This window comes from Mastomys coucha, unplaced genomic scaffold (genome assembly GCF_008632895.1).
Source record: "Mastomys coucha isolate ucsf_1 unplaced genomic scaffold, UCSF_Mcou_1 pScaffold7, whole genome shotgun sequence".
In the NCBI taxonomy this organism is placed as follows: domain Eukaryota; kingdom Metazoa; phylum Chordata; class Mammalia; order Rodentia; family Muridae; genus Mastomys; species Mastomys coucha.
This window is the reverse complement of record NW_022196913.1, coordinates 8750442-8764909: the sequence shown is the minus strand read 5'-3', so window position 1 is coordinate 8764909 and position 14468 is coordinate 8750442. Positions and strand designations below refer to the sequence as shown.

Here is a 14468-nt window from a genome sequence, read left to right as displayed (position 1 = left end):
TCAGAAATCCACCTGCCTCTGCCTCCCAAGTGCTGGGATTAAAGGCGTGTGCCACCACTGCCTGGCAATAGTAAGTCTTAAACAGTTGGGTCTTTGATCTTTGCTCTGCTGTGCCTGCTGGGGCCTCAGCCTCTCACGCTCTGAGCACTTGAGATCTCAGGGTTAAAACTCCAGAGAGCCCTGAAAGGGGTGGGCCCCTCTGTGTTCTAGGGTGATGTCTGAAGGGCTGGGCCCCTCTGTGTTCTAGAGTGATGTCTAAAGGGCTGGGTCCCTCTGTGTTCTAGGTGATGTCTTTACTCCCAGTCTCACTGTGTGGAAGCAGAAATATGATCTCAGGGTACTGTCTCTTCCAGGGTCTTAAACTTTGGGTTCCTGTGTCACTTGCTTTTTAGAATGGTGTCCTTGAAGCAAGCAGACTCTGGGACAACATGCGGAAGCTGGGGGAATGCAAAGAAGAGGCATACCAAATGACACATGATGGTGGGCAGCTTCCCTGGTTTCTGTTAGATTATTTCCTGTGTCTCTTAGATGGAACTGCTTCGGAGTTGTGACTCTTGGTTACTACTTACTTCTAGGCTATTTGAAACTCTGGCAGCTGAGCAAACCTTTGCTTGCCTCTTTTGACGCCATCTTTGTGGATGAGGCCCAGGACTGTACCCCAGGTGATAAACTATTCAGGACATCAGTAGTCTCAAATACATAGAAAGAGCATCATGATTATGTAAGAGGACATATGCATGGAATAAGTTATTCTTATTTGTGTTAAAGAAGAGGAGCAAATGATTTTTAGTCTTTCAGAAATTAGACCCAAAATTTCAAGAGCATTCTGATCCCCACACCTGAAGTACATTTCTATTCTTCCTCCATATGTTTCCCTGAGCTTATTCTTAAGATGCTGCTTATAGGACCTAGTCTCCTGTGAGTGAGAAAAGAGTTAGACTGAAATTTTGTGCTGCATGACTGATAGAGAATATAGACAGTATTAAAAATATAACTTTCCAGGTATTTTGGAGATGTTATAATATTAGAATGGAAATTTTTATTTGCTTATATATTTTCTTATAATCAATTGACCCGGGAATAAAGGTAATATGCATCCTAGGGCCAGACACCATTACTACGCCCATGATAGAACTGTGCCCCTTTATAAACAGCCTGCCCTGTAGGAAAAGAAAATGTTATTGTCTGTCGTGGGCTGGCTTAGTGTACATTTGTTTTCTTTCTTAAATATGGATTTTTTTTTGCTGCGTGGCTTGTTGCCATTCAGATTTCTCACTTTTCCTCTTATTGGTTGCAGCTATCATGAATATAGTTCTGTCTCAGCCATGTGGGAAGATCTTTGTAGGGGACCCCCACCAACAGATCTATACCTTCCGAGGTGCAGTGAATGCTCTGTTCACAGTCCCCCACACTCACGTCTTCTATCTCACACAGGTAAGAGCCTGTACTGCTGCTCAGGCCCCAGAGTGGATGAGCAAGCATCCTGTCTCCTTCCTAGTCTTTACTGTGCCAGCACTGTGGAAGGCATATTTCATTTTCCACAAACAACAATTCATATACTGTCACAGCTAAAGCCACAGGTCATTCATATTGCTTTAGTTTTTGCCACCTTAGGTTGTATATTATCAGACTTCACCTTGGTTTTGATGACACTGACAGTTTTAGAAGTACTGGTCAAGTAGTTCTGGTGTGTTTTGTGTGCTGACACTTGTCAAGTGCTTTTTCTCATGTGTAGATGGGTACGGAAGTGCCATCTGTCTCAGGGTTTCCAGGGTATGTATTATCAATATGCAATGTGACTGGCTGCACTCAGGGTCCTCTGCTGCACGGGCCCACACAGAGAGGACCGTTAGAAGCATCTGTATATGTTACTTGGAGTTATGGAAAGGAGATTCGTGTCTTCTCTTGCATTACATAGTAGCATAAGGCTGCTGCTTTTTCAGTCATGTGTGAATGTTTATTTTACAAATAATTTGATCGTGGTCCATTCTGAATGATGTAGATATAGACATCGTTCATGAAATAGGCAACATTATTGCTATTCACTAAAGTATACTTTGCTTCATTATATTATGGACACTTGGGAAAAGAAGTGAATAATGGAAGTTTCCAGCAGAGGTAGTCAAGAAAATATTGTCTTGGGCTGCGTGTTGAAGGATAGGAATGAATTCAGGTAGATGAGAGAGTGATGGGGCAGTGTGGGCCAAGGCAGAGAAACATGGCAATTGTCCATTGTGGCTTTTGTTTTCAGAAAGGAACTCTGTGTGTGTTGCAGGCTGGCCTGGAACCCTCAGTCCTCCAGCCTCGTCCTCCAGCCTCACCCTCCTGACTGCTAAGGATTATGGGCATGCATCACCACACCTGACTTAAAGTGTTTTGGTTTTGCCTTTTGTGTTATTGCGGATTGAAACCAAGGCCTGTGCTTGTCAAGCAGGCACTCTCTGCGTGCTCAGGATCCCCAGCCTAAAAATCCGCATGTAATAAACAGAGGTGATAAGTTGATGTTGGAAGAGGTCTTAGAGGCAAGGGCAAAATCTCTGCCCTCTCTTCACCTTTCCATAATTTAAAACCCACAAGGTGTGACTTGAGAATGGCTGAGGGAAGATTTTCTTAAAAGAAGCTAGCAGTTGCTGTTGGAGGATCAATGCAGAGCAGGGCTATCCAGAGAGCGGAGGATCCTTGCAGCAGGGCATTTCCTTCTCTCTATATTATACTTCTCTTTCACAGCAGGGGGACAGTTAATTAAAATGTTTGGGCAAGATTAATGTGGCAGAGGGAGACAGAATTGAGTGTGAGAACAGAAATCAGGGATCACATAGGTGAGACAAGAAGTTCAGTGTCAAGTGAAGCTGAAGACAGTGGTAAGACATGGTAAGACAGGAAAATGGTGATTTTGTGTGTGTGGGGGGGGAGGTGGGTGACCCAGGTGACAGACCGTTCCAGGGTTCCAACATAGAAAATCATAAGAGTGGGGCTAGAAAGATGGCTCAGAGGTGAATAGTGCTTTGTGCTCTTGCAGGTAACTCTAGTTCCAATTCCAGTGCCCATGTTAGGTCCCAGCCACCTGTAACACCAGCTCCAGAAGGGTCTACTGCCTTTGTCTTCTGTGGATGACACTATGTTAACATACACACGTACACACATACCCACAAACACATACCTAATTTAAAACAATAAAAATAAGTCTTTAAAAGGAGAAAATGCTGCTGTTAATAGAAACAGTAATTTTTCACTCATCAGGCTCCTGTTTGTGTCCAAGTGTCTTTAAAAGTCTCACGTCCTTTTCCCAGGAGGTGTTGGCAGAAGTGAGCTCAAATATCTCTTGGCAGGTGGCTAAGTACATTTGTTGTGTTGTTTCTCCAACAGAGTTTTAGATTTGGTGTGGAAATAGCCTACGTAGGAGCTACCATTTTGGATGTCTGCAAGAGAGTCAGGAAAAAGACGTTGGTTGGAGGGAACCATCAGAGTAAGGCTTTCTATTGCTCTTCTGTATTTTATTTATTTATTTATTTATTTATTTTTTTTTTGGTTTTTCGAGACAGGGTTTCTCTGTACAGCCCTGGCTGTCCTGGAACTCACTCTGTAGACCAGGCTGGCCTCAAACTCAGAAATCCACCTGCCTCTGCCTCCCAAGTGCTGGGATTAAAGGCGTGTGCCACCACCGCCCGGCGCTCTTCGGTATTTTTTTTTCCTATCAAAGCTACTTGTGGGCTATACATTGATTTGCATGGACTCTGTGCTTTCTCCTCAAGGTGGCATAAGAGGGGATGTAAAGGGACAAGTGGCTCTGCTGTCCAGGACCAATGCCAATGTGTTTGACGAGGCTGTCCGGGTAACAGAAGGAGAATCACCTGCAAGGATACATTTGATCGGGGTAAGAATAAATTTGTTGATAATATAAATAAATTTCATGTCCTTAAAGAGTACAGAGACCAGGCCCAGGAAACAGATACCTTCATTGGGGTCTCCTGCAGAGGAGACTGTTTGGGTTTTGAATTCTTCTCTCTGGGCCACACTGTGACTGGACACTCTGATGGTGCATAGTGAAACAATCCTTTGGAGTAAGCCCCAGGTGATGAAAGAGAACTCTTCTTATATGTGACTGTGCAGGGAGGCTTCTGGCGCCCGGGGTCTTCTGACTGTGTGTTGACTGTTAGTGTAAGCACAGTTGGGCAGCACCAGTTACCTGAAAACCTAGAGTTAACTGCCTGGGCTCTCACTCTGGCTCCATATCTAACTTGTATGACCGGGGCCGGTCACCTTTGTATGCCTCGTCTCCACGTCCAGATAAAACACTGCCTAGCCATGGTGCTTGTGGTGTATTACCTTGGAAGTTATATGAGTAAAGGATTAGGGCCTACTATGTGTTAAGTACTCAGTAAATTATTAAATGATAAAATATCTTTTTCTTTTGTTTTAAAGTAAATACTGCATAGAAATTTTGGTACCGAAAGGGGAAAATTCACATATAATTCCATTATTTCCTAACAATCTCAGTTTTGCTAGTTATTTTTGTCTTTGTCCTTATAAGTGTGCGTTTTTACATAGTTGCTGTTATAGGATACGTAAAAGTACTGCTGTTTTTTACTAAGTATGTCAGTTGATTTGGTGATTGTACTGATGCCTCTCAGATTTTAGCTAGTAGTCTCAATTTAGCCGTTTTCATGGTTGAATGACAATAATAATTTTGGAATATCATCCGTGTAAGAAATGGAGTGTGTGTTGTTCTTCCTCTTGTATGTACACTTCTACCTGTGACAATGTGTCACGGTGCTAAACCACATACTTGATGTAAATTACAGTGTACAATGTTAGTGTTAGATCTGTGACCTTCACTAAAGGAGGAGAACTTGTTAGGAATGGAGCCCTTGCCACTGCTGTCTCCTGTGAGGGCTAGAGTCACATGAGTACCCAGCAGGAGCTTCCTAGGTAGAACAGGAGCGAACATAGCAGAGCCAGGACCTTTCTTCCAAGAATTAGTTTTAGGCCAACAGACACTATAGTCGTTTATCATAAGAACCTGCGATGAGTAGCTTGCCTGTCAGCTCCATTATCAGTTGTGTCCATGCTCTAGACATTGTGCAGTAGGCAAGGCACACTGAGCTTGCCTTTGTATTGATGACAAAATAGTATATAGCTTGGGCCTTCCACTCTAAAGCATTGGTAGAGCTTGAGGCAACAGCTTGCTGTTCTGTGGATCACTCTGTGGATGCTGTGGCCATATTTGAGATCTGTTTCTAAGAAATCGTCTCATTTCAAGAACTCATCTCTGGATTTGTTTTATTTATTTATATATTCATTTATTCATTCATTCATTTATTTTTCAGAGATAGGGTTTCTCTGTGTTTCCCTGGCTGTCGTGGAACTCACTCTGTAGAACTCAAGAGATCCACCTGCCTCTGCCTCCCAAGTGCTGGGATTAAAGGCATGACCACCACTGCCCATTGGATTTGTTTTATTTTAATGAAAAGCAAACAAAACAAAGATTCCACTGGAACATTTTTTTCAGGGGATTAAATCATTTGGATTGGACAGAATCATTGACATTTGGACCCTTCTTCAGCCAGAGGAAGAACGGAGGAAACGTGAGTACTGGCTTGTCAGAAAGCCACAGTCAGCCAGGGCCTGAGTCAGGATCTTCTTCCTCTGAGGAACTAGATTTCCTCTTCTCCCTTCAGGGGGCTCCTGGGGCCTGCGTTTAGAAGAACTGACAGCTCCTCCTCGGTAGTCTCATTAGTTGCCAGTGTTGATCCTCTCAGCCACTTCCCCTGCATTCTTCTGCCTGTCAGGGCAACTGTACACTCCATCACTTCTTTGTGGTGCTTTTCCTCCTTGGACTGTACCATTTCAACTTTGTGAAATTGATGAGATTCTTGAGCATATGGCTTGTTATGCTCAATTGAGGACAAAGAGACCACAGTACTGACTTGATCATGGACACACAGTGAGTGATCATTTCACCTGATGATTTCAACTAATTTCTCCTCCTTAGGAGGCCTCATCATTAAAGACCGGTTCATCAGACGATGGGTGCATAAAGAAGGCTTCAGTGGCTTCAAGAGGTATGTGACTGCTGCAGAGGACAAGGAGCTGGAAGCGAAGATCGCAGTAGTTGAAAAATACAATATCAGGATTCCAGAACTGGTAGAAAGGATAGAGAGATGCCACATAGAAGATTTGGACTTTGCAGGTAAGGAAAGTGGCTTGGCCTTCCCTCCAAGAGGTCTCTTGAAGTGTCTCTGCATCTGAGGCTGCCAGTGGCTGTGCTCTAAGTAATGAGTAAATAAGGAGGCAGAACAGTCCTTTTTATTCCTATTCCACTTTCAAGGCACTGGAGTAGAATTCTCTAGACCTAGCTCTGCCGTGTGCAACTTTGGACAGGCTGCACAGCCGTCTTCTATGTGGAGAGTGAGCGTGGGTGTGGTAAAGTTACTTTGGGCATACTTAAGTGGCATACTTTTAGTTATTCCTGTGACTACGTTTTTACTTTCTCAGCCCTTCTTCCTGTGCCTCTTCCTATGCTGGGGCATGCCTGCAAGGATGCTTTGTCTCCTCTTGTTTCTTACCTGTGGGCCCCCATCTAACTTGTCGTGTTTGTTTCTTAGAGTACATTTTGGGCACCGTGCACAAAGCCAAAGGCTTAGAGTTTGACACTGTGCATGTTTTGGATGATTTCGTGAAAGTGCCTTGTGCCAGGCATAATCTTGCCCAGCTTCCTCACTTCAGAGTTGGTAAGGACACTGGGATGGGACACAGCTCCTGGGATGCTCCTGCTTTGTAGCTAAGAGGTGACCGCTTTGGTTTGGATAGAATGGCCTCCTGTTCTAGAACAAATGTAATGCCTAGTCCTAAACTTCTGACTTTTAATACTGGGGTTTTAGAGAATTCAGGCTTCCACAGAGTCTTTCTTTCAGGTGGCTGATAAATATTATGCCACGATGCCCCTGTGGACACAACTGCCCATCAGCTTTGGACTTGGCATCATCATATACTAGGTGTCCTAACCTCACACAAACTCAAAACAATAGTTTACTTACCAATACGAAAGTCTCTGTGTGTTTGTTACTGTTTGCAGTGCTAGGGGTTGAAAGGAGAGTCCTGCGTGTTCAGGTGATGTAGCCCAGACTGCAGAGTATCTGCTTATCAATTTCTGGCTTCAATGAATTCTTGAGGTTCATTGTTAAAGTCTGTATAGTGGTGCTTTTGTTTTGATTTTAAATCTCAGAATAAAAGCATTTGAGTTTACAAACCAAAAACGTCTCTTAATATTTACACGCTTTTTTTGGATACTTGCTATGTTGTGATATGGCGTGCACATTGCATAGCCCATCCATTCAGAGTATACGTACAGCTCAGTAGCTTCTAATCTGTTCAGAGATTGACTCGTCTAGTTTGCTAGGTATTGAGATTTGGAGGTGATAGGTCTGAGGTGAGCATAAAAGTGTGTTATCATCCTATGATGTGAGGCAGTTCCAGATTATAGTGAACTTATCCAGACAGACACTGTAGAAAAGTGGGAGGAGCACAGACCTCAGTTCAGCTCCAGCAGTGATTAGTATTGGGGTCATGGTAAGTGACATGTCCTCTGTGAACCTCAGACTTGCCATCTGCCTCACAGACAAGAAAGGAGGACCAGCCTTAGTATCCATAGGCTCCATTGCACACGTTAGTACCCAGTGGGTTCATCGCAAATTTTGAGTAGTTAACACAGCTCTAAGGTTTACTGTAGCAAGACTAAAAGGAAACAAGTATTTTGTATAATTAGTTATGGAGGGTTTTACTTGATTGTTTTCAATTTGGCATTTGTAGGGAAATGTATACACAGCTAGCAAATGTTGAGAAGTTTGTAAGGAAGCTAGTGGGGGTTTTAAGCATTTGGATGACAAATGAGTTTTGTGGGCAAGCTTTTGATTGTTTGTTCTCCTTTCTTTAGAGTCCTTTTCTGAGGATGAGTGGAATTTACTGTATGTTGCTGTTACTCGTGCCAAGAAGAGGCTTATAATGACCAAATCCCTGGAGAACATCCTGACTCTGGCTGGGGTAAGAGGACTGGGGAACAGGAGTTACTCTCCTTGTATTTGAGCCACACGTGATTTGAAGGATCAACATTAGGCCTAAAGAGTCCCTAAGACAGTCCCTTGTGGTAGTGCACGCCTTTAATCTTAGGCACTTGGGGCAGAGGCAGACTGATCTCTGTGAATTTGAGGCCAGCCTGGTCCACAAAGAGAGTTCCAGGACTGCCGGGGCTTGTTACACAGAGAAAGTCTGTCTCACAAAAAGAAAGCAGGATGCTAGGTAAAAAGGAGCATCTCCTTAGATGTACAGAGACGAGGTCACTGGAGCAGGTAGGCTCTAACAAGTGGTATGAGAATGGGAGCCTGGGCCAGACTGTATAGGCTTAAAATGTCAATGGTTTCATAGATTTCTTAACTCTGCATATGCTCAGCTAACTCACATATCCTGTGGGAAAACTGACAAATTTGTTTTCTGTAACTACACTTCTCCCTTCTGCTTCTTCTGAAATGGCAGCTGCTTCTTGCAATAGGCTCTCCAAAAAGATTTCACCCGCCGGGCGGTGGTGGCACACGCCTTTAATCCCAGCACTTAGGAAGCAGAGACAGGTGGATTTCTGAGTTCAAGGCCAACCTGGTCTACAGAGTGAGTTCCAGGACAGCCAGGGCTACACAGAGAAACCCTGTCTCGAAAAACCAAAAAAAAAAAAAATGAATTCACCCTTCTGGGGAACATGAGTCTTTAGGCAGTGGGGCCAAGTCCTGTATGAGACTGAAGGAAGTGAGCCAGTTCATACTCAGTCTTTGATGTAATTCTCAACCTTTACTCTCCATAAACAACTCCTTCTCCTTGCCTGCTTTATCTCCATCTCTGTCCTGCTTTCCACAGGTGTAAGTATACACGAGTTCAGTCTTAGCCAACCTTGAGTTTGTATTACCAGTTACTAATGCGCATCTTTCCCTGAACCACAGATATTTAAGTTGGAAGTTTAAACTGTAAGTGTGAATGCTGACAGAAGTGCTTTCTCCTTTAGTGTCTTTGTCAGGTGGTAAAACACCATGACCAAAACCAGCTTGGGGTAGAATGGGTTTATTTCAGCTTATCCTTCCACAGCATAGTCCCTCACTGAGGGAAGTCAGGGCAGGAACATGGAGCAGGAGCTAATGCCGAAGCTGTGGAGAAGCTGCTTTCTGGCTCCTCCACAAGGCGTCTTGTGTTTACTGTCTTACGGTACCCAGAATCACCAGGCCAGGGTGACAACACCCACCGTGAACTGTGGCTTGTATATCAATATCAATCAAGGAAATGTACCACAGGCCCAGCTAGTGAAGGCACTTTCCCATTGAGGTTCTGTCTTCCTGAATGATTTGAGATTGTGTCAAATTAATATAAAACTAGCCAAGACACATTTTGATCCTGCAGTGTAAGACTGTATGTACAGAAAGGCCATTTACCTGTACTACATCTTCTTTCAAGGAGACAATGTAATTTATGCTTCAGAGTCTAAGTATTTACAGCTTTGAACTTCACCAGCACCTAGATGAGACAGTTAGCCATTTTTTTTTACTGAGGGACATTCAAAGTCCCAGAGTTCTTTTTGTTGTTGTTGTTGTTGTTGTTGTTGTTTCTTTTTTTTTCGAGACAGGGTTTCTCTGTGTAGACCTGACTGTCCTGGAACTCACTCTGTAGACCAGGCTGGCCTCGAACTCAGAAATCTAACTGTCTCTGCATCTCAAGTGCTGCGATTAAAGGTGTGTGCCACCATTGTTGCCCGACTTTTTGGGGTTTTTTGTTTGTTTTTGTCTTTTCCCAGAGTTCTTAATAGTGATAGAAGAGAAAGACCCTTGTTTCTCACCATTGAGTACGGATTGGGTTTCATATGTGCCAGTCACCTTTTAGATATTAGAATTACATTGATGGAAAGGAGAAACCCCTGTCATATAAGTTATGTCTAGAGTTAAAAGTGGACAAAAGGAATTCCTTTTACATGTTTGGGGAATGATAATGTCAGAGCTTAAAGAGAGAGCCTTTACAAGTGCATCTTTTATATGACTTATCACAACACAGTTATAAGCTGAACATAGTGATGTATGTCTGTAATTCTTGTACTCAGAATATTGGCACCAGCCTATTGAATATAGTAAGACCCTGTCTTAAATAACAACAGAACAGGGGCTGGAGAGATGGCTCAGTGTTTAAGAGCATTGAGATCATCTAGAGCTCCTGAGTTCAATCCCCAGGAAACACATGGTGGATCAGAACTATCTATAATGTGATCTGATGCCCTCTTCTGGCATGTAGCTATACATGCAGATAGGGCACTCATATATGTAAAATAAATAAATAAATCTTAAAAAAAAAAAAGGTTTGTTCTTGCCCTAAAATAATAACAGAATGGGTATGCAAAAGCCTTTGGCACAGGACCAGCTAGCTTGCATTTTAGTCAGACTTTTACCTTCTCTTCTCCATTGTCTTTTCCTTTAAGCCTCTGAGATAGGCTTATTTGGCCAGGAGTCTTTCTGTGGAGGTTGAATCAGCTGTATATTTTCTAAAGCCAGCCTTGACCCGTCTCTCACTGCATAGCCAAGCCTTTTTTCTTAATCTTAATTCACATCTCCTGTGGCATATTTTCTGTAAAGTATCAGACAGTAAATTTTTTTTTTTTTGCAACTTAGTGCTGCTGTGAGCCATAAGAGCAGCTATGGATCAGCCACTTCATGCATGAGTGTGTCTGTCTTCTAGTGAAATTGATTTACAGAACACACCTGGTTCTGGATTTTGCCCACTTATAGTTTGCTGACTCCAACCCAGTACTCCACACGATTGCAGAGTAGCAATCTCATCTGTAAGTAGTTCCTGTTGCACAGTTGTTTTGTGTGTGTGTGTGCTAGTGTAGGTGCATGTGTGGGACTTCAGGTGCCTGTCCTTGTCAGAGGTCAAAAGAGGGCATTGAATACCTTAGCATTGGAGTCACAGGTGTTTGCTGGATCCCCAGCTGTTAGGTGGCTGCTGGGATTCTACCAAATCCTTAAATGATCACACAGCAAGTGCTCTTAACCAGTAAGTCATCTCTTCTATAGCTTGCCGCGTGTTTTTCTCATAGAATTACTGTTACATTAGTAGTTGGACGTTTAACAGACCATTCTGGCATAGGACAACTTCCTAATAGAAGTCTTATGGAGCAGAATAATCATTTTACAATGTGAGTTAGGTAGGGTTTTACCTTTGGAAATGTTGAGACAGTAGAGTTGAGAAAAGAATATATAAAGGCCAGAGAGGAAGCTCAGTGGGTAACAGGCTTGGCCCTGGGAGGAATGGATAACATAGAAGGGAACCAAAACTGTCAGCAGATACCTACTACTAATGTTGCCTAATGTTCTTGTGTGTGTGTACACTTGTCATGGGTCAAAAAGACATGATGGATTTGTGTAGCTGCCCTGGGAGGACTTGACAAGAATCTGTAACTTAAGGAGTTTAGGCTATCAGTGGTTAGTGCTCAGTTGGAACTGGAGTGTGTATTAGCATTATTGTTGCCTTCATGGAATGCATGACATACACTAAATAAAGAAGGTAGTTGTGTTTCGGCTCACAGCTTTAGGTTCATCACTGTGGGAACAGTGTTTGCTGCAGAGCAGCTCGAACCTTGTTAGTGAGGTAGCAGAGAAAGAGCTGTACAGGGAAGGTCAGGGCAAGGACACGCCCCAGATGTGACTGCTTGCTCCAGCGGGTTCCCACCTCTTCCTTTTCACCACCCCCAGGAATGACATAGTATGGATCCATCTGTGGGTCTAATCATCTTTAGAATTACCCTCACAGACCCACGCAACAGCATGCTTCACTAGTTTGTAGTGAATAGATTCTTTATCAGTTGGCCTGACAGTAAAGACTGTCACATTGCTTCTGTTTCCTCTATTTTTCTGTAACACATAGAACAGTCCTGCAAGAGAGAGAACCGAATGAATCAAAATAGGGAGTCCCAGATAGAGAACAATTCAGTAAGCAGCTAGTTGTTACCCAGCAAATGTGGAGTCCCACTTTCATAGTCAGAAAACGTGTAGTCTGCTAATATGTCTGTATTATATAGAATTCCTCTGGAGCCACCCATCCCGAGATGAAGGGCCCTGGCCTGATGGCACCTACACTTGAGACCGCTAATGTTCTGTTTAGTGCTCGCTTGCTGTGCCCCAAGCTCTAACCCTCCCATGTGCTCTGGTGTTTCCTCTTTATGAAGACAATGTGCAGATAGAAAAGCTGCAGGAACCTTCTCTGCTAGGCAGCTGGATGATGTGGAGACAGGAATGTGCTGGGTTGGTTTGGACCTTGGTGCTGGGGATTGAACCAAGCCTTGGACGATATTAGAAAGTGCTGGTACTGAACTGCTTCTTCGTTGGGGCATCTGTTTCTTACAGTTCTGAGTTTCTAATTTATGCAGATAAATCTCTGGGTGCTTAAGTGTGCCTAGAACTTTAACCCTTGAAAGAGAGAGGCAGGGGGATTGAGAGTTTAACTCCACCCTGGACTTCACAGTGAGACTCTTATCTCAAAATATTGCTGCAGTTGGGGATAGGGACTGTGGATCCAAAATAGTCCTGAAATGTCATTATAAATGGTACTTACTTTTTCATGTTTTATCAGTCTCTTTTATAAAAACCTAGCAATGTTACCAAAAAGCCAATTGGACTGTCTCGAGTATTGTTTCTTGGCAGTAGTATAGAGTTGGGAGCATTAGAACATGAGGAAACAGACAGCGGCTCTCTGCTGCTGGCAGTGCAGAAGGTCCTCCACTGGTAGAGGTTTCAACCAATAGGCAGCAGCATTGCCGCTCATCTCTCTGTCTTTCTCCTTCACAGGAGTATTTCTTGCAAGCAGAGTTGACAAGTAACGTTTTGAAAACAGGAGTGGTCCACTGCTGTGTGGGGCAGTGCAACAACACCATCCCTGTAGACACCATCCTGACCATGAAGAAACTGCCTATCACTTACGTACGTCCACCCTGGGAGCTGACTTAGACACATTTTATTGCTTGAGTTTTGTGCCTGTCTAGGTTCTTGAGGAACATGGTAATGGAGTAACTTGTATGAAGATTCCCTAAGAGTTTCTTACATGGAAGCTTGGCAGATGTTAGGTCTGCCTTTTTGTCAAGCATGTAACTAATGATCCAAAGATGAAGTCGGGTTGAATGACAGATACTTGCTGGGTGTGCTAAAGACTTCCAGCATGGGAGGTGGAGTTATGATGAGACACTTCAAGGGGAGCTGTTTACCTGGAGGACCTGCTTCACTCTTGCTTTGTTCTTTATCCCTTTCTTATTCTTTCCTGCTAGAAACTGAGCATGCTAGTCATGTATTCCAGCGCTCAGCAGTAGCTCCATCTCTAATTCTTTATCTTTTGCCAGGAGAACTGTGTTACTCCTAAAGGGTAGAGATGGAGTTGAGTCTACATGGTGGTTGTGCTGTGTAGGGATGGTCAGTGGGTTTGCACAGGAGTGCGAACGTCACAGCCACAATGCATCAGCATGTTGGCAGACACAACAGTAATTCAGCACTTTTTGGTGGAAAACCTTTATCCTTAGATTGTCCCCTTACATCTTTTTCTTATCCATCCTTGTAGAGCAACAGGAAGGAAAACAAAGGTGGCTACCTCTGCCACTCGTGTGCAGAACAGCGGATCGGGCCCTTGGCATTCCTGACTGCCTCCCCAGAGCAGGTGCGTGCCATGGAACGCACTGTGGAAGACATAGTGCTGCCCAGACACGAGGCTCTGCTCTTCCTTGTCTTCTGAGGCTGTGACTCCACATATTGAAGGAGCCATTCTGGCATTCTGGGCTGCATTTCTGCTCACAGAAGACCCTGAGTTCAATCACAGCATCTCTGAGGAGGAAGATACCAACCAGAGTTGAACCTGCCATTTCTCCATTCCTTACAGATAGCCAGTTCCCACTTGCCTGTCCTCCACATGCATTAGGTCAGGGAAGTGGAAGAAGTTCTTTTGATAAAAAATCATTTTATGTATTTAAACTTTTATTACAAGGTTTCAATTAAACAGGCATTGCCCAGTGGCATGCCACTGTGAAGTCCAGCTTCAGTACTGTCATTTCTAAGCTTTCTTCTCCTGTCTCTGTTCCCTGTCTGCTCATGTGGTTTTCATGCTGAGGAGTGACACATGAGCAAGCCATAGTGGGTCTTTGTTATTTAGGGTTCATGGAATAAACAGGAAAGTGGCATCATGTTCAGAAGACATGTACAAAGTGACAGTAGCTGGCTCTCTGAATTTCCTGTTGGTACAGCTGAAGATTAAAAACCCTTGCAGGAAAGGTATGGTCAGCAGTCAGTGAGAAGAGGGTCACTAAGGGGGAGATGTAAAATTGCTTCCCTTATTACTGTACCCAGGGCTATGGAGTGGCACCTGTGATAAAGGTAAGTTCTTATGAGAAACGACCAGCAAAAAGACCAGAG

General features: G+C 43.6%; 1 protein-coding gene across 11 annotated transcripts in view; it reads left to right on the top strand.

Moving 5' to 3' along the window:
- Fbh1 (F-box DNA helicase 1) overlaps positions 1 to 14091 on the top strand; it is a 39536-nt gene extending 25445 nt beyond the window's left edge. For all 11 annotated transcript variants that reach the window (XM_031358187.1, XM_031358188.1, XM_031358186.1 and 8 more), the window contains 11 exons: positions 393 to 480; positions 576 to 662; positions 1298 to 1434; positions 3367 to 3466; positions 3753 to 3874; positions 5510 to 5585; positions 5993 to 6190; positions 6606 to 6731; positions 7934 to 8040; positions 12864 to 12995; positions 13624 to 14091. In XM_031358187.1, coding sequence (XP_031214047.1) covers positions 393 to 480; positions 576 to 662; positions 1298 to 1434; positions 3367 to 3466; positions 3753 to 3874; positions 5510 to 5585; positions 5993 to 6190; positions 6606 to 6731; positions 7934 to 8040; positions 12864 to 12995; positions 13624 to 13794 — 1344 coding nt within the window. In that variant the 3' untranslated portion in view covers positions 13795 to 14091. The remainder of the gene's footprint in view (positions 1 to 392; positions 481 to 575; positions 663 to 1297; positions 1435 to 3366; positions 3467 to 3752; positions 3875 to 5509; positions 5586 to 5992; positions 6191 to 6605; positions 6732 to 7933; positions 8041 to 12863; positions 12996 to 13623) is intronic.
- The last annotated feature ends 377 nt before the right edge of the window (positions 14092 to 14468 follow it).